Raw genomic sequence first — 27,789 nt, 5'->3', positions numbered from 1 at the left:
TGTTGCCCCCTCCCTCCTCCTCCTCCTCCTCCTCCTTCTCCTCGGCGGCGGCGGCAGCTGCTTCTCCCTCCGCAGAGCGGCCCCTGCGCCAGGCGCGGCGTGCCAGCCGGACGGACGCAGCCGAGGCGCCTGCCCGCGCTCCAGCCCAGCGCTGCCCAGGGACCGCCGCGGCCGGCTCGGGGGGCCCGCCAGGTAAGGCCCGCCGGGGACCCCTCGCCCGGGCCGCCCCCAGGCCCCTGGCCCCCGTCCCCGCCGCTCCTCCACCCCCCGAGCTGCTCCTCCGGCGGCTGCGGCGGCGGCTATATTAGGAAAGTGACCTCGGCGTGCAATGCGGCGCCTCGCCTCCCCTCGCCTGCCTGCCTGCCTTCTATAGCCGCGCGGCGCCCATTGAGGAGGTCGCCCTGCCGGGGGGGGTGGGGGGAGACGCCGGGGCACGAAGCCGGCGCCTGGCCCGGGTGGAAGCGCCGGGCGGGCGGAGGGAGGCTTGGGGGCAGCCGGCGAGCACGCAGGAGCGCTTGAAGGATTTGGGGGCCCGAGCCGAGGACCCTTGCGGTGGGAGCAGCCAGACTGGCGGCAGGGGGCTCACCCACCGTGGGAAGGGGTAGAACCCCCCACCCACCCCCGTGTCCTTAAGAAGGCAACGGGCCGGATACATGGGGGCAGGCGCCGTGCAGGGCCCCTGGCAGTGTGGGGCCCATAGCACGTGCGGCATGGATCCTGTGGACGTGTCCCACGGACTTCTGTTCCTCGCAGCTGGGCTTCTCCCTCTCAGGGAGGGGAGGGTCCGACGGATGCCCCTTCCTCACCCCAGGCCGCTGTTAGCTTGTGGAACTCCATGGCACCAGGCTGCTGGTGCTGATGCCTTGGCCAGGTTTCTTGCGGGAGTTGAAGAGCCCCGAGACCCCTGAGTCCTAAATGCGGGGGGCAAGAAACGTCCATGCCCTGCGGGGCGGCTTCTTGCAGGCCCCCGACTAAAGGATGCTATTGTGGCCCCTCGGTGACCTTGGGGAGACGAGCACTGCTATGCCAAGCCTTGCTGTGAATATTTTCTCTGTGTGTGCACATCAGGAACTGCACACAATCCTTGTGCGTCTCCAAATTTCACCCCTGCTGTAAATTCACCAGGCAGCCCAAGGGGGCAAGTTGGGGCTAAGAAGAGGCTTTCCCTGCAAGGAGCTTGGAGGTCCCGGGCCAGAGTACCCAAGTCTGCCTTGTCTTTGTAAAGAATGGCCCCAAGGGAGAGGGGGAATCTTCTTTGGATCAGAGGATTGGTCAACCCTCTTGCTGTTTGCCTGCCAGGAAGAGGTGCTGCTGTTTATAAGGAAAAATACAAGTGCTCCAGCAGCACCTTAAGGTCTAACAAGATTGATTTATTTTGGCTCAAAGGCACCTGCCAAAGTCAGGTCTGGCTCACCAAAATTTCTGCTTGCTAGTATTTTGGGTGCCATTAGAACAGGGGTAGTCAACCTGTGGCCCTCCAGATGTTCATGGACTACAATTCCCATGAGCCCCTGCCAGCATTTGCTGGCAGGGGCTCATGGGAATTGTAGTCCATGAACATCTGGAGGGCCACAGGTTGACTACCCCTGCATTAGAGTCCTCTCTTATTTTGTTGTTACAGACTACACCTCTGGAATTATTTCCAAAGGGGAAAAAAACATCCGGAAGATCCAGAGGTGGAATTCCCAGGGTCAGCTCAAGTTTGACCCTAACACTTACAGCATGCTTGCCAAAGATAATACCTCGGATGCCCCCAAAATGCCTGTGGCTGGTGGTGTTCCTCGCACAGTGGGTTCCTATCTCCCGTGTAAATGATGCACGTTTGAAATTAGGATGGAGAGAGCTCCCCGCCCACATGCCTAGCAAGGCTAAGTGGGGCCTGTAAATAAAAATGTGCAGCAGCCGGGGTCCTTCCTTTGAAACCGGGAGGTTTGAAGGCGCTTGGCCCTGTGCTTGACTTTGGCAGGTCTCAAGTCTGCCTCGGGCAGCTGATGCAATTGTCATCCCTGTTAATAGGGCGCATCTTTCGGCATATGCAGTTCCGGTGCATGGCGCTTGGCAGCCGGCCACAAACCCAGTCCAAGGAGCCAGCTGATGTGATCTGAAGTCTGTTGCTGGGAGGAGGACAGGAAGGACCTGGGAGCCCCTTTCTTTTCCCCCACAGCAGGCTGAGGCAAAAAAAAGCTGGTCAAAATAAATGCTGGTTTCATTTTGCAAGGTGGATTCAGGTCACAGAAGATGGCTTTTGCGTGACGCAGGGAAGAAAAAGGGACGTTTCGTGTGGGCTAAGCTAGCCTGACCTCAGCAGACTCGGAAGCTATGCAGGATCATCCATGGCCAGTCCTTGGATGGGTTGATCCTCAGGGAAGTCCAGGCACCTTTAACACCCTGTGCAGGTGCCATAAGTTGGTTGTGATTCAATGGCTCTGGTGTGTGTATGTTTGTTTAAGGTTGCAAGACACGTTGCGCTATCTGTAGACATGCGGAAAACGTGGCTCATGTGGACCCCACCTATTAATAACCTCTTTTTCTGTGTTCCTTCCCGCAGCCCCCCAAAAGAACACCTCAACCATGAGCCGCAGAGTGGTGCGTCAGAGCAAATTCCGGCATGTCTTTGGACAGCCGGTGAAGGCGGACCAGATGTATGAAGACATCCGGGTGTCCAAAGTGACATGGGACAGCTCCTTCTGTGCCGTCAACCCCAAGTTCCTGGCCATCATTGTGGAGTCGGGAGGCGGAGGCGCCTTTATGGTGCTCCCTCTGGCCAAGGTACCACGGGGGGGGGGGTAGTTTGGATAGACCCTGGCCCTTCTTGTGACTGGGGAGGGGGGTATTCTTTTTCCTTAAGAAAATTATGTAAAATACACAACATTACAGAATTGCTTTAAAAAACTGAGGTGTGTTTTATAATACAGACTAAAGAAAACATGTCATATTCTAGAGAAGAGTTAGTTTTTTATATCCCGTTTTTCACTGAGGGAGTCTCCAAGTGGCTTACAATCACTTCCCCTTCCTATCCCCAAAATAAACACCCTGTGAGGTAGGTGGGACTGAGGGAGCTCTGAGAGAACTGGGACTGACCCAAGGTCACCCAGCAGAACTCACATGTCTCAGAGTGGCTGACAACCGCCTTCCCTTCCTCTCCCCACAACAAACACCCAGTGACGTAGGTGGGGCTGAGAGAGCTCTGAGAGAACTGGGACTGGCCCAAGGTCACCCAACTGGCTGCATGTAGAGGAGAAGTGGAAATCTGACTCCCTGAATTGGAGCCCGCCGCTCTTAACCACTCCATCAGACTGGCTCTCCTTGCTATTCTAGGAGATAATTTCTGAAAAGAACGGAGAGAAACTTCTAATCATTTCACACGGTGCATTTTTTCCCAGATTTACACATGGAGCTTATGAGTTATTCTTTTCCATTTCGTTTTTACTGTTCAGTATAATCTAAAATTGGGGGTGGAGCTTTGAAGGGTAGGTGGTGAAAGAGATGGTGTGTCTGCCCCTCATGGAATTCCACAAGGTATGCCAGCAAATTCCCCCTTGCCAAATATGGATGCTAATAAAAGACGAAAGATTTATGTGATCTGAAGAGAAACCAGTCCTGGAAAAATCCCTATGTAATAAGATCAGGAAGAAGCATATTTGGACAATAACATTACAATGGTGGGGGTATTTCAAAATTTGTAATTTGAGGAAATAACATATATCATATTTGTACAACTCTTAAAAAACAAAAATAAAAAGTTATATTAAAAAAACAAATATGGATGCTAATTTCCATGTGGGAACTGGGGATCCCCTGGAATTATCACTGGCAGTCTTCAAGCAAAGGTTGGATACACACTTTTCTTGGATGTTTTAGGATGCTTTGGACTGAACCTGCGTTGAGCAGGGGGTTGGACTAGATGGCCTGTGTGGCCCCTCCCAACTCTATGATTCTATAGCTCATCTCCTGGGTAAAGAGATCAGTTCCCTTGGAGAAAAGGGCTGCTTTGGAGGGTGGACTCCTCAGCATTATATTCCACTGAGGTCCCTCCCCGCCCCAAATCCTGCCCACTCCCAGCCTCACCCCCAAAGTCTCCAGAGATTTCCCAACTCAGAGCTGGCAGTTTTACTCCCAAAGGGCCCTGATACCCTTTTTTACCTCACCCAGCCTCCTTGGTAGTGCTTGGCTTTCCTTTTCCCTCCAATTTCATCCTACTCCAATCAGAAGGCTCAGAGGGGAAATGTAGTCCTGCGGCAATCTTTACCCAAGGCCTCAGGGGTTTCCTTGAGGCCTACGGGCCACTTATCCGTTACCCTGAGGCCTAGGATCATGGCACCCTTCCTTCCTCGGCTCATCCTGTGCAGATTAAAAGGCATCCTGTTCAACAGAGCATACTAGCACCCCACCTGCCCCAAGAGGGCTTGGCTACTGTGATCCTTGCGACCATCACCCCTAGACTGGACTTCTGTCACTCACTCTATGCTGGCCTGCCCTTGTCCTTGGCCCAGAAACTCCAGCTGGGACAGAATTCAGCTGCTAGGGTCCTCACGAATACCCCTTCGAGGACTTGCATCCAGCTGGTGCTGAGGCAGCCACTTTGGATGCTGGTCTTGGCCCAGATCAAGTTCAAGGTTTTGGTTTTGACCTTCAAGGCCATCTGCAGTTTGGCCCCTGCCTATCTGAGGGACCGCTTGCCTGCTTATGCCCCCCACAGAACACTTCCCTCTGCGGGTGCGAATCTTTTGGAGGTCCCTGGTCGTAAGAAAGCATGCCTGGCCTCGACCAGGTCTAGGGCCTTTTCGGTCCTGGCCCCAACCTGGTGGAATGAGCTCCTGGGAGAGCTGAGGGCCCTGACGGAGCTATTATAGTTCCGCAGGGCCTGCAAAATGGAGCTCTTCCGCCAGGTCTTTGATGGAGGTCAGTGCTTGTCCTAGGGATATCATGGCCCCTCCTCAGGCTCAATTAATTACATCTACACCCCCTACCTCTAGGGAGGTCTGCTTAAGGGAAGGATATTAGGCCACCAATTTTTGGAATATAATGAGTTTTATGTGGGTTTTTTTTTGGGGGGGTTATGTTGTAAGCCTTCGTGAGTCTCTGGAAAGGGGCAGGATATAAGTCTAATAAATAATAATAAAATGTTGAAGAGTAGCTATGAGACTTGTAGATAAGCTTGCTCCCTGACATTTGGTGGTTGGCTCCTGTAGCAGCTGTTATTTTGTGATTGTGCCCATTGCCTTTTATCAGAATTCCAGAATTCCACTGGCTTGAAGAAGCTGGGGACCCCTGCTTTAAATCTTTAAGAACCGTCATTATATTCTGTTCTTTCCCCCTTCTTTTGGTCACCTTTTCTGTAGGCTGATTGTTCCCAGGGAGGCCAGGGCTGAGCCCGAGAGATCCTCCCCCCATTCTGTCTCCTGATAAGAGGATCTCTGGAAATCTCAGCCCCAGATCCTGGAGAACTTACTACAATGGCGTAAAACTGATATACTTTTGTTAGGGATTATACCCCAAGTTTCCCCTCGTGAGCTTCGTTTCCCTTGATAATTTCAGCAGCTCTTTTGGGAATCCCATCTATTTTCTCAGCTGCTTTCTTGTCAGGATACTCAAGAAAAGTGCCAAATTTGAGGTAGGCTTATGCTCATGAACAACAACTACTACCTGAAGCTGGCGTTCAGACTTTCTGAGATGCTCAAGCTTTACTTCATATGAATTCATTTATTCATTTTTTGTACTTAGAAGCTACCTTTCTCCCTGCAACTCAGAAGTAGATGGCAAAATCAGAATAAACAGAAGGATAAACACCCTGGAAGAGTGGGAAGCAGGTGTCTGTTCCTTCAGATTGTGAAGGCAGAAAACATCTGGATGGTGCCCTGCGTAATCTGAGAATCAAGGGAAGGGATCTAAATAGGATTCCCAGCAGTTACAGAGTATGATTTCAGTGCTTTCATAGCTCTTTAGGACTGGTAGAAACAACCCCCTGTGGTGCTTATGGAGCATGTGTACATGTTTTTTCTTTTGCATCAGTTGTGCAAGTGGCAAAGTCCGGCCTTCCGAGCCCCAGAAGGGTGCATCTGGATTCAGGTTGCTGTCCATTTGAATTCTTAAATGTTTGTTCTCCTTCAGCCAAGCCGCTTCACCCTTTGCATTCTACATAGGCGTGTTTTCTCGTGTGCCAATTGTGGGGATTTTCTTTTCCATGTGCCAGTTGTAATTTTTGTTACCTTGATGTTCTTTGAACTTAATTTATGTGTGCCGGCTTGCCTCTCAAGTTAATTGAGATCCTTTTGGATTGATCTCCTTAATCCTGTTTGTAATCCCTTCCACTCTAAAACCTCCAGCCAACTGCTTGCTGTGACTTAATCCACAGGTGTGGGCCAGGGTGCCTCCCAGTAGAGCTCCACTGGATGGTAGTGGAAAGAGCCATAAAGCCACAGCTGACCTCTGGTGACTCTGCAGAGCAGGGCTGGCCAAACTGTGGCTCTCCAGGTGTCCGTGGACTACAATTCCCATGAGCCTCCGCCAGCATGTTTTCGAGGCAAAAGACTGAGGTGGTTGGCCATCGCCTGGACTTCCTTGGTGGTCTCCCATTCAAGGGCCAACCTAGGTTAACTTCTGAGAATGGACGAGGATGGTCCAACATGGATGAGGATGGTCCAACGTGGGCCATCCCGCTCATGGCAGAAGACCTCCGGATGACTCTTTCTAATTTGATGTTTAGCTATTATTACAATTAGACTGGTTAGAGCAGTACTGCAATGGAACAGGCTTCCTCGGGAGGTGGTGGGCTCTCCTTCCTTGGAAGTTTTTAAGCAGAGGCTAGACAGTCATCGGACAGAAATGCTGATTTTATGAACTTGGGCAGATTGTGAGTGGGTGGGCAGGAACGGATGTGCCAGTGTTTGTCTCTTGTGGCCCTTCCTTGCATACCCAGGGAATGGCTAATTGCCACTGTGGGATGTTAAGTGAATTTCCTCCAGGCCAGGCTGCATTCTGGAGGTAGGCAGGTAGTTGTGAGTTCCTGCATTGTGCAGGGGGTTGAACTAGATGACCCTGGAGGTCCTTTCCAATTCTATTATTATTATTGATCATGATGAAGCCACAAGAGGGTTCCATCTCACTCAGGAGTAGTCATCTTTCTGGAGAGCCAGCATGGTGTAATGGTTAACAGCAGCGGACTCTAATCTGGAGAACCAGGCTTGCTTCCTCACTCCTTGACATCCAGCCAGCTCAGGCTAGTCACAGTTCTTACAGAGCTGCTCTTGCAGAACAGATCTCTGAGAGCTCTCTCATCTCCACCTGCCTCACAGGGTGTCTGTTATGGGGAGAGGAAAGGAAAAGTGTTTGTAAGCCACTTTGGGACTTCTTCGGGTAGTGAAAAGTGGGGTGCAACAAAACAGCTCTTCTTCTGTTAACTTTAAGAGCATTGATTCAAGAAGAGTTGGTATTTATACCCCGATTTTCTCTTCCAGAAGGAATCATATAGCCCTGTGGTTGACACCTTACTGCATCTTTTTTCAGCTGTCATCCCTTGGCTTCTAAAGCCCATTATATTCCTTCTTTTCTTACTGGTGCCCAGCAGCCAGCATGTGCCCCTGCGTCGTCTCTTGGTGGTGATGGAAAGTGCCATCCCGCCATATCTGACTTCACAGTGACCACGTAAGGTTTCCAAGGCAGAGCGACAAACAGAGCTGGGTTGCCATTGCCTGCCTCTGCGTAGCAACCCCTGGGCCCCCGGGGTGCTCTCCCAATCCAAACTGCTGAGCTGCCGAGACCTGACCGATCGGGTCGGGCTCAAAAGGGTTCACCTGTGCCCTAATCCTTGTTGAGCTGCCCCCCTGCTGAGAGACAGGCTGGAGCAGTTGGCCGGGTGGCGGAGGCAGCAGGGCTCACAATACTGAGTGACTCACCTCGGGAACAATTGCAAGGATGGCAGGAAGTTGGAGGGGAGGTCACTTTTTCCACGGCTCGAGTTTCCAGCAGGGCTGTTTACTGAGAACGGCACTTTGGCTGCATGAGAATGGGAGCTGGGGGTGACCCCTTCAAGGTCACCGTCAAGGCTGGAGCCTGGGCATCCTGGTGTCCGCTGAGAAAGCCAGCAAGGCACAGAAGAGGCCTGGCTGAGCCTGAGGACCTTTCAGGGTCCTTGTCCCATCCCAGGGTTGAAGGCTTGGCTCACCCATGCAGGAGAGGTGGAATCCTCTCCTGCAGATGGAAGACCCACCCAGCTAGAATACGCCTTGAGCCTGCCTGCTACTGCCATCAAACTTTTTCCAATTTATAATTATCCTCTAAATCAGACTTTCTCTGGGGTTTCTTGACAGTCCTGGAAGGGTTTCCAGAATTGGTGCAAGTTAATTTATATATTTATATTATTTATATATTTTAAATATATATATATATATATATATGACGTGACCATAGATATATATATATATATCTATGGTCACGTCAACCCATTCCCCCTCCCTAAATGACCAATGGTGAGCCTGGAGGGGGTAGGAAGGGGAGGGGCCCTTTTTACGTTGCACTACATTTCTCTCTGCATGGAGTTTTTTTATGGGAAGGAATCTCCCGAGCAAGAGTCTCTGCAATCTCTTCTCCCACCCCTGGGCTCTGCCACCTCATTCTCTTGGGCATGGGAAACAGGCGTGAAGCCACAGCCTCTCTGAGAGCCAACGTGGTGTCGTGGTTAACAGCGGAAATCCTCTGTTACAGAGAACCAGTTTTGATTCCCCACTCTTCTTCCACACGCAGCCAGCTGGGTGGCCTTGGGCCAGCCAGTCCCAGTGTTCTCAGAGCTCTCTCAGCATCACCTACCTCACAGGGTGTCTGTTGGGTTGGGAGGAAGGGAAGACTATTGTAAACCACTTTGGATCACAGGAGGCCTGCTGGGTGACCTTGGGCCTGTCACAGGTCTCTCAGAGCTCTCTCAGCCCCGCCTACGCCCCAGGAGCTCTGCTGGGCGAACTTGGGCCAGTCCCAGTTCTTTCAGAGCTCTCAGTCCCACCTACCTCACAGGGTGTATATTGTGGGGAGAGGAAGGGGAGGTGATTGCAAGCCACTTGGAGAATCCTTCAGATAGTGAAAAGCAGGATATACAAAACTCTTCTCTAGTCCTCATTCAGGTGGTGAAAACCAGGGTGGTGAAAACCAGGGTACAAAAACCAGCTTTTCTTCTTCTCTCTGATGGCTTTTCAAGCGATGGTTTTGTCTCCCCTTGGAATGTAATCAGAATGTGTTAAATGAAATAAACAGCAGTAGAGAAAATAGCCTCGCTTTGCTTGTAATTCCTTGCAGTGCCCTGACCCGGATGGCCTGGGTGAGCCAGATTTTGGAAGCTTAAGCAGGGTCGGCCTTGATTACTTGCTTACTCGAAGTCCAGGGTAGCTGCGCAGAGGCAGGCAAGGGCAAACCCTCTGCTGTTTGTCTCTCTCCTTGAGCCCCTTACAGCAAAGACTCCTGGGAGTTCACAAAAGCTCCAGAGGGGTCCGTGGCCTTTCCCCCCTGCCTTAATGAACTTGGTCACAAGCCGGGAAACTGTCCACCTCTTCCCAGAGGGCTCAGTGGATATGCCATGAATGTAAAACTCAAATGGAGGAAGTTAGTTGTGGTGTCCAGATTGTCTTCTCAGTGGTGGTCCAGATTGTCTTCTCAGCTCCTGCCCTTCTTTCCGGCCTACAGGAGGCGGAACTGCCTTAGTATTAGTAGATGGGAGGGGAGGGATGGTGATGTCACTTCCGATGACATGTCACTTCTGGGGGTGTGGCAGGGAGGCATGGCTAGCTGGCATCACTTCCAGGGGTCCTTGAAGCCTGAACGTTTATTTCAGGGCCTCTCCATGGTCAAAGGATTGAAAAAAGGCTGTCCTGCAGGGTCGACATTTGTCAGCCACTATTTGCCTGCCCTTTCCATCACCAATTTTTCGCAGTACTTTTATTTATTTATTTTATTTATTCATATTTATATAGCCCCTTCCCCGAAGTTTCAGAGCGGTTTACATATAACTGAAACTATACCTGAAACCATACATATAATAACATTAATATTATTAATTGATAAACCAGGTGACAGTATAACATAACAGTATATATTTGGTGTGAACAAGCAAATGCCGTCCCAGTGAGAAGGACAGGAAACCCTGGATCGGATGGACCGGCTCAGCAGTGGCTCCCTTTACCGGACACTTTCCTTCTGTGTTTTCAGACCGGGCGTTTGGACAAGAACTTTCCCTTGGTGACCGGGCATACGGCCCCCGTGCTGGACATCGACTGGTGTCCCCACAATGACAACGTCATTGCAAGTGCTTCCGAGGACACGACTGTCATGGTAGGTGGGGCCACAGAGGAGAAGGCCCTGAGGAATCTCCAGTGGGGCCAGCCTGGGACTTGGGAGATCTTTCTTGTCCAGAGGGAAGGAGAAATGAGGGTCAGAGGGGAGGGGCCAGCATTTTTGGAGGAGAGGGGTGCGTCAGCAGAGAACCCGTGACTGGGTGGGGTGGTTTTACTGCAGTGAAAGTTTTACTGCCCCAAGGAGGGATCCATCTCCTTCAGGGGTAGTCGTCGTCTGCCTGGAGCATTCAGATTTCTTCCCCCTTAATTAGGGGCATGCCAAGGGAGAAGTAAAGTCCCCAAACATGCATGCACACACATCTGTGGTTCATAATCTACCTGCTTCTGCCTTTTGACACGTGCGAAGGTCGTGGGGGTGACGGGCAAGCGAGGGAGCACGTAAGGATGACGTGCCAGTTTCAAAACGGAAGCCATCTCATAGAGATAACCTCGGGGGATTCAGACTGGCTGTTTGTCGGCTTTTGCACTTTTGTCCTTGACTTTCGCCACATGTTTGGCTGCCAGCCCCCAAACAGTCCAGCGCCCGGATTCCTGCCCTCTCCCATCCAAGGCTCAGCTGCCAGAGTCCCCTTTAAATGACTGGAAAAGGCCCGCGGTCTGTTTATAGCCAAACTGCCAGGCAAGGGCTGGGGCTGGCGGCTGCCTCGGTAGGTATGATGCAGCGTTTTGGGCTAAGAATAGCTCCGTGGAAAGCCGGCACCTAAGAATAGTCCGCCTCGGGCTGCTGGGTGAATGGGGAGGGCTGTTCCCCCGGGTGGTTTCCTTCCTTTCCAGGGGGCAGGCTGCAGCATGAAGCACGCTCAAGGGGAAGAGAGGCCGTTGGGATTTAGGGGAGACGGGAGGAGCAAATGTGTTCCAGAAGGACTGAGCCAACTGGGCCTCTCACCCGGTTGACCCCCTTCGGTTGACCCCCTTGTACAGTCCCAGGGCCTACAGACAGAAGACATTGGTGGGCAGGAAAATGGTTTGACCCCCCCCCCTGCCTGTGCCATTTCTCCTCTCCAGGCCATCTAGGGTCACCAACCTTCAGGTAGGGCCTGGCGATCTCCTGGACAGAGATCAGTTCCCTTGGAAGAAATGGCTGTTTTTGAAGGTGGAAGCTGTAGCATTATATCCCACTGAGCTCCTAGCTCCTTCCCCCTCTCCAAATCTCACCCTGGCCAAGCTCCACCCAGCCACCCCCAACAAATTTCTGGGATTTTCCAGAGTTGGTAATCCCAAAGCCATCCCTTCCAAACGAGCCTTTCTTATAAACACAAAGTGAACCATATACACTGTAACCAGAAGTGACATAGCTATGTTGGGGGTGGGGGGGGTGACACTCTGGGTTTCGGGCAAAGCTCTATGGTAGGATTATCTTCTTACCATAGAGTTTTACCTAAAAAACAGAGCATCACTCCCTGACATCAGCAATGTGACTCACTTCCAGATGATGCAGGAACATCGGGTTTACTTCCGGCTTCTTCCCTCCCTGCTCCTGGTACATTCCCTCTGGCTGGTCCCACTGACCTGGCAACCCTAGGACTGGATACACATGGGACGGGGGAAGTGGCTCTGGCAGCTAGAGAGGCCATTCTGTCCTCCTTCCTTAATACCAGAACATGAGATCACCCAGTGAAATGAAGAGGGCAGTGGATTCAGGGTAGAATCAGGAAAGTGCTCTTTTGCATGCCGTGGAATTCCCCTCTGGAACTTACTACCACAATATGTGGCTTTGGACAACAGCTTTAAAAGGAGATGAGAGATGTTTGTGGAGGAGGAGAGATCTATCAACGGCTAGCTAGACCTCCAGCCTTGGAAGCAGTGTCTCTCCATCCTAGAATCTGTCTCCTTCATCTTTGCGAAATAATTAATTCCACCTTGTTCTAAGACAGGTATTCGAGAACGCAACCAATGTAGAAGAAGCCAAGTATGGCCACGTTCAATTTGTTTATAGTGTTTGAATTTGGATAGGTTTGGGTGCAGGGGACACAGTAAGCAGGGTCCAGATTAGGTCCTAACCTGGATTCCCACGATCTTCTGTAAAGGGCTTTTGTCCCACCAGGTCTGGCAGATCCCAGATTACGTGCCGATGCGCAACATGACTGAGCCCATCGTCACCCTGGAAGGGCATTCCAAGCGCGTGGGCATCCTTACCTGGCATCCGACAGCACGCAACATCCTACTCAGCGCAGGTAAGATCTAGTGGGAGAAAGGCAGGCCCCCTGAGCAGCTCTCTTGGCCTGCTTCCGTCCCTTTCTTTGAAGCATCAGGGTCATGAGCAATTTGAGACTTTTGTTTCAGGGTTTATTCCTCTTCGGAATATTTGCTTAGCACTAACCTACCTGTTCTTTAGGTACTGGTCAGTCCTGGGAGTAAAACATTAGTTGTTTTAAAATGTGCTGACCCTCCTGGTCTGTGGAAAGCTAGTATGTCAGGGAGAGGTATTCTAGCCTCGCTGCTATGCTAGCTTTCTGTCGTCATAGAGTTGATACAAATTGGTGGTTCCTGGCCTGAGCGCTGAAGAACCTCCTGCAGTTTCTGAGCATGTCAATCCGCACACCCACCCCCAGTGCACCGTGGCCAGGATTCCTTTGCAAGGCCCTGTGTGGGTTCACAACTGGCTCGTAGGCAAGTGTTCAGGCAGTAAAAAGTGGGGCAGTAAAAACTCTCTTCTCCTCCTTAAATTTCTTGCCGTTCTGGCTTCTTTGGGGGGATAGAAACAGATAATATATTTGTAAGCCTGGTTCTGTTGCAGACTGCTGGATCACTGGTTTGGGAAGGCAGGCAGGCAGGCAGGCTTTGGACACTGTCCCCAGCTATATCCACAGATCTCTCCAAGGAGCCATCAACACACAATGAAAGAAAAGACAGGATAAAGGACAACCCTTCCAGGGCTGTCAGGAAACCCCAGAGTTTCACAAAACCCTGGTTGAAAAAACCTGGTATAGCTACTGTGCCTTCATGCCAAGTTTCCAACTCCAAAAAAACTGCAGGGCTTTGGAGCTGGGTCTGTGTCCTCCTGCTGTGCTCCAGTTCTCCTTTGAGGCAGTGCCGCCTTGGGAGGGAAGGAGGCTTATGGGAGGAGGACAATCCAGCTGTTTTCAGGAAAAGGAGGGCCGGCTGCTGGCTGCTTTTGGCCCTTTCCATGTTCCGCTTCCTTCCTCCAGGGGGAGACTGCGTGATCATCCTCTGGAACGTGGGCACTGGGGAGGCCCTCCTGACGCTGGACGACCTCCACACCGACCTCATCTACAACGTCTGTTGGAACCGCAGCGGCAGCCTCTTCGTCACCACCTGCAAGGACAAACACTTGCGCATCATAGACCCCCGGCAGCACCTCGTGGTGGCCGTGAGTCGTGGCTGCACGTGGGCTGGTCCAGCATGTGTGGGCAGGTTCCGCCGCTCGCTGCTTGCTTTGACCCCCACCTCCAGGAGCCTCCTTACCCGAAGGCTAATCTCTAGGGATGCATGCCGGGGCTCGGAACCACAGGGACGTCCTGCCCCAAACATGTGAGATCTGATAGTCCACGATTTACTGCCAACAGCTTTTGTGGAGCACCCGGGGCATGCTCCAACATCGCTTTCTGTCTGAGTGTGTTGTTTGTTTTTCTGGTGCAATGTGGTCATTGGTATTATCTCATTAGTCCAGCACTTAGGCAGTGTGAGATCCTTTATAAATAATATTTCTTCCATGGAAATAGATCAAGATGGGCAGTTGTGTGAGTCTGTCTGTAGAAGCAGAAAAGAGCCCGAGGCCAGGAGCCACCTTAAAGACTAACAAAAAATTGTGGCAGGGGAAGAGTTTTCATGGGTCCCTGCACCCTTCTTCCTCTTTGCGAGGCTGATGGGTTTGAATTCTACACAGCTAAATGTGGCGCCTTCCGTGGGGATGGATCAAGATGGGCAGCCGTGGAAGTCTATCTGTGGCAGCAAAAAGTAGCCAGAGCGCAGGAGCAGCATGATACGCCAAGCATGCTTTCGACTACGGTCCCTTCCACATAGTGATTCTGTAGGAAGCTCTGATTCAAGGCTCACAACTTTGTCAGGCCTGTGGGCACATTTGGCCTGTCAGGAAAGGCGGAGTCAGCTGCAAAATGTCAGCCACAGTGCAGATTCTTGTGCTGGGGTGTCAACTGCTGCCAAAGCAATGCTTTTTAAAATAAATCTGCACAGCCCATCAAATCTGCAATGATCAGAAAGAAGCCTTGCTGGCCAAAAACCTCACCTGCCCCCCCCCCCTTCCTAAAAACATGGGTTGTAATTGCTAGTAGAGCATTCAGTTGTTTTCTCTGTGCTTTGACTTTGCTGCCAAAGATCTTTTTGAGAGGAGGCTTTTAATGAAAATCATTAATTGGCATAGTCGCCTTAATAGCCCTTATGAGGACAGAAAGGCAGGGTATATAATTTTGTAAAGTAAAAATAATATTGCTCTTGTACAGTGATAGAATCATAGAGTTGGAAGGGGCCAGATAGGCCATCTAGTCCAACCCCCTGCTCAATGCAGGATCAGCCTCAAGCATCCACAGAATCATAGAGTTGGAAGGGGCCAGATAGGCCATCTAGTCCAACCCCCTGCTCAATGCAGGATCAGCCTCAAGCATCCAGGAGAAGTCTCTGTCCAGCCGCTGCTTGAAGACGACCAGTGGCAGGGAGCTCACTACCTTCTTAGGCAGCCCATTCCACTGCTGAACTACTCTGACTGATCTGTCAGTTACCAACTTTAAGGTGTAGTGACATATTCAGTATGTTTGCTAATGGACATATCACTGTAGTTTAAAATCAGCGACTTGTTGCTTTAATTAATATTTTAATTATGTTAGAGGGTATGTTTAGGGCATGTGTTTATTCTTTTTTTAAGTTAGAAAAAAGCCCTCCGGTGGGCTATGGCAATGAAAATGGTATCTGTGGGTGGGAACTGCAAACATGAGAGTTTTCGTGGGAACGCAATTTCCAGAAGTGTGTATGAAATCAGGTTTGGGAAGGATTGGACCCAAGCAGGGAACTTCTAGTGAACAATTAGGGGCCAAACTTGTGTTAATACAACCCCCCCACACACACACAAACACACACAAAACCCCCAAGCCATGCTCCAAACCGAAGCAAATCCTCATTTAGAAACCACCTAAGAGAATGAAATGCAAAGGCACTTCCAATCCGCCCCCCCATAATGCACTTTCAGTCCACCTTGAGTGAACTTTAGAGATGGTTTGCAAATGGATTTTGCTATTTCACACAGTAAAATTCAGTTGTAAAGTGCATCGGAAGTGGGTCGAAAGTGCATCCTTTGTGTTTGTGTGGATTCTAGGTGTAAAATACCCAGTTACATGGAGTGCACCAAAATATCTCTTGATTTCAGAAATAATTGTCCCCCTTAGAGATGTTTAAATGGACAAAAGGTTTCTGATGCGTACTCACAAACTTTCCACACATTGTTTTGCATTTGACCATCTTCCACACAAAGAAAAATGCATGTGAGTGTTCTTTGTGACAAGCCATTGGGGCACCCTTGCGCACAGTGTTGTGGGTGGGCCAGATGTGGCTCGTCTCTTCCCAGACCCCCCCCCCTGGCTCCTTCCACCCCCAGAGTGTTAGCGTAGTCTCTTGTGACTGACCTATACTAATAGCGGCCTGTGTGTTTCTGTTTGGTCCTAACCCACTAACCGTCGACTGGTGCTTCCAGGAGAAATTCAAGCCACATGATGGTGCTCGGCCCGTCCGGGCCATCTTCATGGCCAATGGCAAAATCTTCACGACGGGCTTCAGCAAGATGAGTGAGCGGCAGCTGGCGCTTTGGGACTTGGTATGGCTTAGGATCTTCCGGTGTGAGGTTGTTGAGCAGGTGCCGCATGCAGAGGAAGTGCGAGACGCACTGGTGTGACGTGCGAGCTTTCCTGGCCTTTGTGTCCGCAGGAGAAGAGAGGGGGAGGAGCAGAGAGTGAGGTGGAGCGTGACCGGACAGAGTCCCTGAATCCAGTGAGGGGTGCCAAGCCACCACCCTTGTCATTAGGGTGGGGCCACTATCATGCCAAGCGGAAGCAGCTTTGCCTGTGCAGAATCTTTCGTAGCCACACACAATGCTGATGTGATGGATGAATGAAAGAGCCAACTTTTTGCCCTTTTGTGGATGCTTCCTTGTCTGGTCATCTAGAAGCCGTTTCTGCTCACCCCAGAAGATCGTACCGGGGCTAACCCTTGTATCTGCCATGAATCACAATTACCCTGAAGTAGGAAGGCTTCAGATGCAATTTGGCCATGTTATGCATTCAGTTCATTTATGTCTCGTAGCCAGAGTTTGTATTGTGAACTTTCAAAGGAATTGCTGGCTGCATATGTCACTCTGTCGAAAGACAAACATTGTAGGAAAGCAAATGGTTCCATCGGGTGGGATCTCTGCTACTGGGGATGCCTCTCTAAGAAAGCAACGTGGCAGAGTTACTGGGAAAGAAGGGTGCTTTCTCTTCTAAAAACTGGATTCACCTGTCCGGCTGCTACTCAAGAGGGGACTCCTGGCCACTCTGCTCCTCCTCTCCTCTTCCCTTCTCCATGTACTTAACTATTTCTTTCCCACACTTGCCCAGGAGAGGTTTGCTCCTCACGAAGGGATGAGGCCCATGCGGGCCGTCTTCACCTGCGACGGACTTGTCTTCACCACCGGCTTCACTCGCATGAGCCAGCGGGAGCTGGGCCTGTGGGATCCGGTAGCCAGGCTGCATGGAGTGAAGTGTCCCCCCCACCCCACCCCTGCACCCTTCCTCTCTCTCCCTGGGAACTTGGGCATCCTCCCTGGGCAGAGGCCAAAGCAGGGCAACCAGACGCTTCATTCCGGGCACAAGTCCCACACCAAAGTGCTTGAGGGCAGACAGAAGCAGATGTTCTCTCACATCTGCACAGAAGTCCCAGGCCACTGACTGAGGGAAGGAAGGCTGGTACATGTGGGTATGATGGGGCAAGAGAGGAGTCCATTTTCATGAAATGGCAATTTTAAACCTGCAAATCCACTTTGCTCCCGATGTCAGATGCGGTATTGTTGGCACGTGCCCGTGGCAAGACTGGCAAGGGATGAGGGCAAGAACTGTCTCACCCCAGCCCTTTGAGGGCTGGTGCTTTCAGCTGAGAAGGGGAAACTTGGGCAATTCACATTCTGGTGCCCTTTCTCATCCCTGCCATCACGGTGGCTAGGGACGCCGGCCTCCAGGTGGGTGCCAAAGACAGGTAGACCCACCACTTGTGTGAAGCTAAACCTACAAAAGAACTGGCGTAGGTTAAAAGTATTTTTTTTTCTTTTTTAATTCAGTTTGAATCAGAACGGAGTCTGGATTCCCAAGCTGTCTTCAAGATTTTCATCAGTGGCTCACAAATAAGCTCTTGACGTATATTCACGTATTCTTATTTTCTGGAGGATTCTTCTGATGTGTTTTTCTTCATTGCTGAATGTCCAAGTATCAAAGCGGACATCAGCTTCCCCTTAAAAAGCGGACCAGCTTCCTCTCTCTGTGAGAGAGCCGATGGCCGCTTCGATACTTGGACATTCAGCAGTGAAAAACACATCAGAAGAATCCTCTAGAACAGGGATAGTCCACCTGTGGTCCTCCAGATGTCCATGGACCACAATTCCCATGAGCCCCTGCCAGCATTTTCTGGCAGGGGCTCATGGGAATTGTGGTCCATGGACATCTGGAGGACCACAGGTGGACTACCCCTGCTCTAGAAAATAAGAATACCTGAATATATGTTAAGAGTTTATTTGTGAGCCACTAATGAAAATCTTGGTTTGAAAGCGGCTTGTGAATCCAGAATCCATTCTAGCTCGATCTGAATAAAGGAAGACAAAATACTTCTAGCCTACACCAGTTCTTTCCTAGGTTTTGCCTCCAGATGAGACGTGGGGATCCCCCCTGTATTAAGCTCATCTCCAGATGGCAGAGGCCAATTCCTCTGGGGCGAATGGATGTTTTAAAGGGATGTCTGGCCCATTGAGTCCCCTATACTCAGATACACCCCCTCCCCAAATTTCCAGGAGTTTCCCAACCTACATCTGGCAACCCTACCCCCAACCCACCCCCTGCTAGTAGCTGCGGGGCGGGGGGGGGGGCAAGCAGTCTGTCTGAGAAGGTCAGAGAGCGTTGGATCCTCACGCTGGTTTCTGTTCACCCCTTGTCCAGAGGATACCAAGTTCCCGGAGTCTTGGATTGCTGTGGATTTGTTCTGAGGGTTATTTGCAGGGAGCGGGGGAGATAAGTGCATGTTGGGAGTACTGTGATGCTGAGGGCGCTAAGCATACAGGTGGGGAGACCCGGCGGGGGCCCTGCTCAGTGAATGAAGAGCTAGAGGTGGAGCAGGGAAGAAGCGAATGGGTGGTCCTTTCCTCCCAAGAGACCCCTTAAGGGGAATCTGCTTTTCCCATCCTCTCCTTCCACGCCTCCCTTCCTGCTGGTGTTGCCGTACCACCCTCCCAAAGGAGGCACATGCTACAGGATGCCTAAGCGCCACTTTGCAGCCGAGTTCTGCGTTCAGCACGTGCTCAAAGGCTCTCCTGCCCTCGCCTCACCCTGGGCGTGCTGTGGGGGGCCCAGGAGCACAAGCGCAAAACTCAGAACAGGGTGACAAGAAGGTGGCAGGTCTTAAGCACAAGAGAAATGGGTGAGCTTGCATCTTCAGAGGAACTCGATGACCGGACCAGAGGAGATGGGTTTGGGGTATATTCCAGCTTTGTGGAGATAGTGGTCTAGAGCAGGGGTAGTCAACCTGTGGTCCTCCAGATGTTCATGGACTACAATTCCCATGAGCCCCTGCCAGCAAATGCTGGCAGGGGCTCATGGGAATTGTAGTCCATGAACATCTGGAGGACCACAGGTTGACTACCCCTGCTCTAGAGGTGCCCTCGCTAGTACAGAAATGCTGGAGGCCTCTGGCTGGTCAACCCAGGTCTTGCTGGCTAAGGGACTCCTTGGCCTTCAGAGGACCCAATCTTGGAATAGTTGGCAAGAGGGCAGTGGTGTGTGTGTGTGTATGTGTGTGATTGCGGTGCTGGTACCCAGCTGGCTTTGCCATCAGTGCCCTGATCCGTTCCTTCCCTTTCCCTGCAGAAGAATTTGGAGGAACCGATCGCCCTCCAGGAAATGGACACCAGCAATGGCGTTCTCCTGCCCTTCTATGATCCCGATTCCAGCATCGTCTATCTGTGTGGCAAGGTAAAGGGGAGGGGGAGGGGAGGGGGTTACGCAGAGAAGCCGGCCCACCTTTCCTCCCTCTCCTGAACCCTTCCAGAATGCTGGCTTTGGTAACAGGGTCACCAACCTCCAAGTGGCAGAGAAAGTACCCTGTAGGCAGTGGCGGGCAGCAAAGAAACAGAAGAAGCCAGTCTCTGAGACTGGTGGGATAGAAATGCAATAAATAAATGCCAGCTACGCAGTGTTGAAGGGAATTAATCCCGAATTATGTTTTATCAAAGCAGGGGCTGGTTAATAACACATTTTCATATAGTTCCTATACACCAGGTTTGTAGGTGGTGCCACTGTTCCTCAGTCCACGTCTGAAATCTGCTTGACTGTTGACTGCATTCAGACTTCTTTGCAACTTTATGACGTTCCAATTGGGAATGTAAGAGTGTTAACCCACGGAGGTTTCTTCGTGCTTTCAACATTATTTTTATCGCCAAGGAAGACAATGGAAACATGTTATTAATCGGTCCCCGTTTTGACAAAATGTAATTCGGGATTAAAGTTGTTGCTTCTCTTCAACTCTATGTAGTCTGTGTGTCAGCTTCTGCTATGACTGGTCATCTCCAAACAACCACGATCAGTTCTCCTGGAGAAAAAGGCTCCTTTGGAGGGGGGAGTACATGGCACCTCCTTGTGGAGGTCCTTCCCTTTTTCTCCCAAGGACCCACTCCTTAAATCCTATAGTATTTCCCAAGAAAAAGAAGAGCTGGTTACATATGCCCCGCACTGCCTGAAGGAGTCCCAAAGCAGCTTAAGACCACCTTTTCTTCCTCTCCCCACAACAGACACCTTGTGAGGTGGGTGAGGCTGAGAGAGCCTTGATATTACTGAAGAAGAATTGGTTCTTATATGCTGCTTTTCTCTATATTCTCAAAATGTCTTACGTTCCCCTTCCCTTTCCTCTTCCCACAAAAGTCACCCTAAGAGGGAGATGGGGCTGAGAGAGCTCTGATATTACTGAGAAAGAAGAAGAGTTGATTCTTATAAACCACTTTTCTCTACCCAAAGGAGTCTCAAAGCGGCTTACATTTGTCTTTCCTTCCTCTCCCCACAACAGACTCCCTATAAGGTGGGTGTGGCTGAGAGAGTCCTGATATTACTGCCCAGTCTGAACAGCTTTATCAGGGCTGTGGGGACCCTAAGGTCACCCAACTGGCTGCATGTGGGGGAGTTCAGAATCGAACTCGGCTCACCAGATTAGAAACTGCCGCTCTTAACCACTACACCAAGCTGGCTCCCAGTAAAATTATGAACCCCTTTTGGTGACAATTCTATGCATAGATGCTAGAAAATGGCACTAGGTTCTAAGGAAACACATGAGAAGCATCTTTAAACCCTGCTGCAATCCAATATGGGAGCATGATCCAAATTTCCCCTTAGTTTGCGACTTCACGCTCCTACAGCTCTGGGACAGAATGTACAAACTGATGATTTCCTTGGCTTCAGGGGTGTGTGATTAAGACTGCATCTGCTCTGGCTGGCGTCATGATTCTCAAATGCGTCTGGGTTATAAAATTATTTTGATTATTTTGATAAATCAGGCCGGGTGGAGTGCTTCAGATTCAGGGAGAAGGGAAATACCTGTGTTTTGCTGAGATCTCACTAGGGAAACTGATCTTAGCAGCAGGTGAGATTCTGTTCCTTATTTAGATGAAGAAGAAGAGTTGGTTCTTAGATGCCGCTTTTCTCTACCCAAAGGAGACTCAAAGCGGCTTACAATCGCCTCCCCTTTCCTCTCCCAACAACAGACACCCTGCGAGGGAGGTGAGGCAGAGAGAGGCCTGATATTTCTGCTCGGTCAGAAATAGCTTAATCAGTGCTGTGGTAAGCCCAAGGTCACCCAGCTGGCTGCATGTGGTGGAGTGAGGAATCAAACCCAGCTCGCCAGATTAGAAGTCCGCGCTCCTAACCACTACACCAAGCTGGCTCTTCCTAGTTTCTTCCCACTGTCTTTGGCAGATATACTGTACTTGGAGAAGCATACGTGCACACTAAAGCTTATACCTTGAATATATAAGCTATGTTGGTCTTCTAGATGTCTCTGGAGCCAAGCTTTGTTCTGCTGCTTCAGGCCAACATGGCTACTCACCTGAACAAAGACGATTGCCAAAAAATACGGAGTCTGTTGACTACCCGTGCTCTAGAATATTTATTCATTTGGAAAATGTCTGTGTCACCTGTACAGAGAACCTACTCGAGGCAGCTTATAATACAAACCAGGAAAAGTTATTAAAACATTCAACAGCGCAGTCAGAGCATAAACGCCATATGCACATGGAGCAGGTTTTAACGGTCCTTAAGTATTTCTCAGGCTAATAAAAACCAGACTAAAGAAATGAGGTTTTAAATAAAATAAATAATTCCTTTGATTAAAAGTCTGAGTAAACAGAGGCATTTTGGCCTGGCATGTAGAGTAGGGCTCAGGCGAGTCCTAAGGGGAAAGGCATTTTCACAGGCGAGGGGCTGCCACTGAAAAGTCCCCGTCGCTGATCACTGCCTGCCTCATTTCAAGGCAGAAGCCTTGAGGGCAGAGCTTGTGTGGAAATTTTTACCTGCCTGGCTGGGCAGTACAAGCGGAGACAGTCCTTTGGGTACCCTGGCCCCAAACAATTTAGGACCGGCACCTTGAATTGTGCCTAGAAACAGACAGCCTTGAGATAGAGGGCTGAAGGTACTTGCAGTGTCCTTTGGGTTGCATTGCTGTAGCCCATCCATCTCCTCCTCGTGTTTCCTTGCAGGGGGACAGCAGCATCCGTTACTTTGAGATCACAGATGAAGCCCCCTACGTCCACTACCTGAGCACCTACAGCAGCAAAGAACCCCAACGAGGCATGGGCTTCATGCCCAAGAGAGGGCTGGACGTCAGCCGGTGTGAAATTGCAAGGTAGGGGTTGAACTGAAGCCAGGGGTGGTGGTGGGGATCAGCCTGGCAAAGAATACATCAGTATAGCAAGCTCAAAGCAATGAAACACTGTCAAGGGATATAATGAGAAAGTTATTTTAAAAACTGCTACGCAACTAAAACAGTGCAAAAACCGGTCAAGGGAGCATCACACGGGGAAACCAATGAGGACAGGTCAAAGAAGCATCACATGGCAATATGAGGAGAACATGTGAAGATGGTCTCGACAGCCTCATGCTATGTGCCTCTTCCTTTCCTCCCACAACCTAGGTTTTACAAGCTGCATGAACGCAAGTGTGAGCCAATTGTCATGACTGTGCCACGGAAGGTAAGTCCTTCAGGGAACATGGGTGTGCATGCATAGTGGATGTGGGAGCCCCATGCACAGGCAGGGCAGGAGGCAGTAGTCTGTGGGGCATTAGCTTGTGCTGCATCCGTGCGTGCTTGGGTTGCGGCATTGTGTGTGCGGCTCTGTGGGTGAGTGGACAGGTCCAGTTGTGTTGTAGTGTTGAGAGAAATGCTCTTAATTAATCTTCACCCAATCTTCTTTGAAATCCAGCAGCGCATTTATATCCCTCTTTTTCAAAATATGGTGTTTATTTCTATCCAGTCTGATTTTGATTGAAGAGGAACTGAAAGAGAGGAAAAGGAGGTTCTGAAGATTTTCAAGATTTCACTCTGTTGATAAAGGCAGACATTATCTTCCTGAGCGTTCTTATCGTCCTGCTAGAGCTTCACTCTGTTACATGTAACAGAAAACAATTTGCAAGGGCTTAACAAAAGGGTGCATTGATTTCTCTACTAGGAGAAATCTTTCTTTGAAATACATAAATAAATGTAATCTGCTAGCGTCAGTTTTTGCAACTGTGTAATGAGAGTGCCATCTGCTGGATGTCAGATGGGTTGTCTGTGGTGCTTTGTGTCATGTAGTTAACGGAGTTGGCCTTTGCACATAGCTATAACTCTTCAAGAGCTTGTAGATCAGAAGACAAATTTCAGTCTTATGTGGTCTCTGTCTTTCTCTCTCTCACACGCACACACACACACATACACACACTAGAACCCCTGTAGCCCATGAATGCGTGCGTGCGTGCGTGCGTGCGTGCGTGCGTGCAAATGAATGAATGAATGAACGAATGGTTGCAACTATGTGTTATGGCCAGCAAATCCTGGGTCATGGATGTGCAACCAGAATCCCAGACAGATGTACATTGATGGGACTCTCCTTGAAAAGTGCCATTTTGATTAGAGCTGCAAAGGAGAAGAAGCTTCCGATTTCCTTCCTCCTCCCTCTTTTACCAGCAGAAAGTGTTCCCTGGGTCTCCTTGTCTTTCCAGCATTCTTCATGGACTCTTAGCACTGAGTGGTCCGCTGTACAGTGATGTGTGATTCGATGATGATCCACAGCCCACCTTGTGCCTTCTGGTGCTGTCACACACAGTTGGCCCTTAGAAGGAATACTCTTTGGGATTTGTTTCTTGTTTTGAATAGCCCCCATGACCGCTACTCAGCATAGATAGGGTTAATGTCAGCCTAGGAAGTTGGGCTTGGGATTCTTGGAAGTTAAGCAGGATCAGCCCTGGTTAATATTTGGATGGGAGACCACCAAGGAATTTTAGGGTCCCTGGGCAGAGGCAGGCAATGGCAAACTCCTTTGGAATGCCTCTTGCGTGAAAACCCTACGGGATTGTCCTGTGACTTAATGGGGCTTTTCACACAGTCACAGGGAATTGGGTAGGGCAGGAAGCCTGGGTTTGTTGTGGGGACAAACCTCCTTTCCGGGTATCTGTGCTTGCCCCAGAGCCAGAAGTCAGGCTGCCTCTTTGTACACGCACTGATTTCATGGGCAGACTTCAGAATTCCTTGGCAGCCTGAAAGAAGGGGACTATTTGTCACCCATGTACGTGTGTCACAGATTGGGAAGACCCAGTAAGGGTCAAAATGTGTCAGGTTGTACAGCGCATGAGATATTTTTTCAGTCATGGCCTATGGGCTTTTTGCGGGGTTCTAACCTTAAAGAATTTTTTTAAAAGCTGAGCACAATAAATGTTTATATAATGTTGTAGCCTGTTGTCTTAAATTGCACAGGCATCCAACCTCTTGGCTCCTAGCTAATTCCAGCTAGGCTTTTGGTCTCCTTGTCGGACCCAGAGTCAGAAGACGGGCAGGTGGGCATGTGATTCCAGAACGGCTCTTAACCCCCTTTCCTCCTCTCCCCGTATCCCTTCTCTAGTCCGACCTCTTCCAAGACGACCTGTATCCTGACACGCCGGGTCCCGAGCCAGCTCTGGAGGCGGACGAATGGCTGTCGGGGAAGGATGCAGAGCCCATCCTGGTCTCGCTGCGGGACGGCTACGTCCCAGTCAAAAACCGGGAGCTCAAAGTCACCAAAAAAAATATCCTAGATAGCAGACCCCCCACAGGGCCACGCCGGAGCCAGTCTAGTTGTGACTCCAATTTTTCCGTGAGTTTATCCACCTGTTTCATCCATGGGTTTGCGGGTGGGTGGTGGAGAGGGTGAACTGGGTGGCAGTGAAGGCTTCTCGTGTCTGTTGGGTTTGGGAATCCTCCCAGCAACCGTATTCTGCAAGGCTGCAGTGACAGCGCAGGGCTTTCCGGGCATGCTCATTATGCGCAATTACCGCTAATGTGCTTGATCGAAGAATGAGGATGTTGATGGTTTGGACTTGCCCATAAAACCTTAACAGCTTGCTAAAAAGGTGGGTGGGATTCTGAATTCCTGAATGACCGTCCCAAGGGCAGCACGCAAACTACCTGGTGGGCTCCTTTGTAAAGTGAACCTGAAATGAAACACTTGTGCAAATTTTAGACATTGTTAGAATTTCTCCTCCTAAAAACACACACACACACACACACCAAACCCACTTGTTTTAGTATTGAAACTGTTCATGTTTCACTTTTTGAGTGTGCACATGCACATTTCTTCAGACAAGAAAACGCCCATGAATGCGCACACCTTGAATAAAACTTGATTGGTCTTAAAGGTGATGTACAGTTCCTTTAGTAATTCCCAGGTGAATGCTGATTTTGGCAAACCAAGGTTTATTCAAGGTGTGTGCTTTCGTGGGCGTTTCATTGTCTGAAGAAATGCACGTGCGCATGAAAGCATAAAGCTGTGAGTAAAACTGAGTTGGTCTCAAAGGTGCTTCCGGGCCCGAACTTTGTTCTGCTTCTTTAGACCAACATGGCCACCCCCTGAAGTATCCAACAATATCCTATAATGCAGTGGTTCTCAACCTTCCTAATGCCGTGACCCTTTAATACAGTTCCTCATGTTGTGGTGACCCCAACCATAAAAGTGTTCTTTCAGAGAACTGTTCTTAAACCAAAACTGACCAATGGTGTGAAGATCTATTGATTATGATTGTATATAAATTGTTCCCCCCCCCCGGGGTTTCTCAGTTCAGTTCTGCCTCTGGTCCCACCATGCCCATCTCGCTCTTTTCCCGTGCTCCAGACAGACAAACGCTCTCTCAATCTACCCTGCAAGGCTGTTGTGTGGATGGTGCCCCCCTGCCAAGCTGTTTACCCTGCTGCAACCCCTGTGAAAGGGTTGTTCGACCCCTAAATGGTTCCCGACCCCCAGGTTGAGAACCACTGCTATAGTGAGAGGGGGGGCTGAAGTAGCGATTTAGGGAAATGCAGGTTGATTTTAAATAGTTTGCTTTAGAATCCTCCCCATTGCTTCCCACAGTCTTGATTGGGGGCTGGGGGCTGAGGTCAGGGCCAAAACAGTCGGTTAGCCATTTGCTTCCTGCTCTCTTTGCAGAATTCCGCCCTGGAGGAGCTGCTGGAGGAAATCCGCTCCTTGCGGCAAACGGTCCAGATCCACGAGAAGCGAATCTCTGACCTGGAAAACAAACTGTGCCAGTTCACAAACGGGACGGACTAGAGGCCTCACCGGCGCATGGCAGGCCCCCAGGAAGGCCCGGATTCCGCCTCCCCCCTCCCCAGCATCTTCCTCCAGGCGTTTCAACAGCTTTCTTTCTCCGTGGCACAAGAGACACTGCTGGGAATTGCCCTGGGGGGGCTGGGGAGCGGGGATCATTTCTTTCTTTGCCCACAGACCCTCCTCACCCTGCCCCACTCTTCTCGGCTGGGCACCTGTCTTGAGTTCGGTGCACGAGCTGGGCCTTGCTGGAGGGAGGGTGCAGGCGATCTTTGGGACTCCCGCTCTTTCGTATGCGTGGGGCGGGGGGAGTCCTGCTCCGACCCCCCAGGAGGCCAGCTAGGGGGCCTGGTCCCCGAAGGATAGGGGGCCAGTTGGCTTGCTGGCCCTCCCCAATCCACCCTCTGTTCCTGGCCCTGGAGGTGGGTTGGGGAGGGGGCCGTGCCACGCATTTGTGTGAGTTTTGAGGTGCAGTGAAGGGGACAGTTGAAGCTGTGGTATTTGTATCTGAATTCTGTCTGAAGGTGGGGAGGGAGGGAGGGAGAGGATGGACAGGATCCGGGCCCTGCTGGCAGGGACTCAGTGCCCAGGGGGGAGCAGCCAGCCATCTATGCAGAGAGGGCAGGTGTTACAAGTCAGCACTGAAACGTCCTTTTGGGTTGGTCGGAGGGGTCGTAGAACCTTCACGGGTGCTCCTGCACTTGTTGGGTGGTGTGCTCCTCACACGTGCAAGGGGTGGGACGCAGTCTGTAGGGGAGAGGCATTCTCACCCTTTTCTGGGCCACAGGAGGGCACACATGGAATGGGCACCCATGGGTTGCAATGCTGCGCCAAAGAGGACCCCCCCCCTCCCCATCCCAATGCTCGCATTGTTAGGTTGTCAACTCTCCAGTGCTGGGGAAAAGGAGGGCCAGAGCTGATTTGCATTTGCTGATTAAATATACATGCATTTAAAAAAAAAAGAACAGCTCCTCCAAATCTGTGGGCGCCCCCAGTCTTCCATTGAGCTCTCCTGGCTGCCTCCATCTGAAGATGGTTCATTGCAGATTCTACAGCCACTCTGGGGAAGCTGGCAGCAACAAGGCGTCCCTGTCCCCACACACAGACACCCCCCCCCTGCACTTTCCCACAGTCTGGGAGACCCTGCCATTTTTCTCTGCTCTTAACCAGAGCACCTGTTAGAGGTTCCTGGGTTCAGGATTGTGTGTATCTTTATGTGCTGCCGTGTGGCTTCCAACTGTGTTACGAAACGGCCTATCATGAACAGCCTTGCTCAGATCTTACAGAGCTGTGGCTTCCTTTTTCATAGAATCAAGAGTTGGAAGGGACCTCATGGGTCATCTAGTCCAGCCCCCTGCACTATGCAGGACACTCACATCCCTATCGCTCATCTACATTTTGCAGGAGTGTCCAAACTGGCTCTCCAGGTGTCCACGG

General features: G+C 50.7%; 1 protein-coding gene across 3 annotated transcripts; it reads left to right on the top strand.

The window, feature by feature from the left end:
• The first annotated feature begins 28 nt into the window (after positions 1–28).
• CORO6 (coronin 6) lies at positions 29–27,707 on the top strand. 3 transcript variants are annotated; one of them, XM_077312680.1, is made up of 11 exons: positions 29–192; positions 2,549–2,769; positions 10,192–10,314; positions 12,382–12,511; positions 13,487–13,668; positions 16,000–16,119; positions 19,406–19,510; positions 22,279–22,424; positions 22,713–22,770; positions 24,676–24,906; positions 26,233–27,707. In XM_077312680.1, exons 2-11 carry the CDS (start codon positions 2,572–2,574, stop codon positions 26,353–26,355), a joined length of 1,416 nt encoding a protein of 471 aa, XP_077168795.1. In that variant the 5' UTR covers positions 29–192; positions 2,549–2,571; the 3' UTR covers positions 26,356–27,707. The 3 variants fall into 3 exon arrangements, with proteins under 3 accessions (XP_077168795.1, XP_077168793.1, XP_077168796.1); XM_077312678.1 differs by lacking the exon at positions 16,000–16,119 and adding an exon at positions 16,898–17,017 and having other exon boundaries at positions 30–192; positions 26,233–27,706; XM_077312681.1 differs by lacking the exon at positions 16,000–16,119 and having other exon boundaries at positions 30–192.
• The last annotated feature ends 82 nt before the right edge of the window (positions 27,708–27,789 follow it).

Source organism: Paroedura picta, chromosome 15 (genome assembly GCF_049243985.1).
Source record: "Paroedura picta isolate Pp20150507F chromosome 15, Ppicta_v3.0, whole genome shotgun sequence".
In the NCBI taxonomy this organism is placed as follows: domain Eukaryota; kingdom Metazoa; phylum Chordata; class Lepidosauria; order Squamata; family Gekkonidae; genus Paroedura; species Paroedura picta.
The sequence above is the reverse complement of the archived record's forward strand: the minus strand, read 5'-3'. Positions and strand labels throughout refer to the sequence as shown.

What these genes read in the sequence shown, in the direction of transcription:
- CORO6 (XM_077312680.1), top strand. Translation starts at nt 2,572, where the DNA reads ATGAGCCGCAGAGTGGTGCGTCAGAGCAAATTCCGGCATGTCTTTGGA. An exon ending in CCGAGGACACGACTGTCATG is followed by an intron (nt 10,315 to 12,381) that starts GTAGGTGGGGCC and finishes TTGTCCCACCAG; the next exon opens with GTCTGGCAGATCCCAGATTA. An exon ending in TCATGACTGTGCCACGGAAG is followed by an intron (nt 22,771 to 24,675) that starts GTAAGTCCTTCA and finishes TCCCTTCTCTAG; the next exon opens with TCCGACCTCTTCCAAGACGA.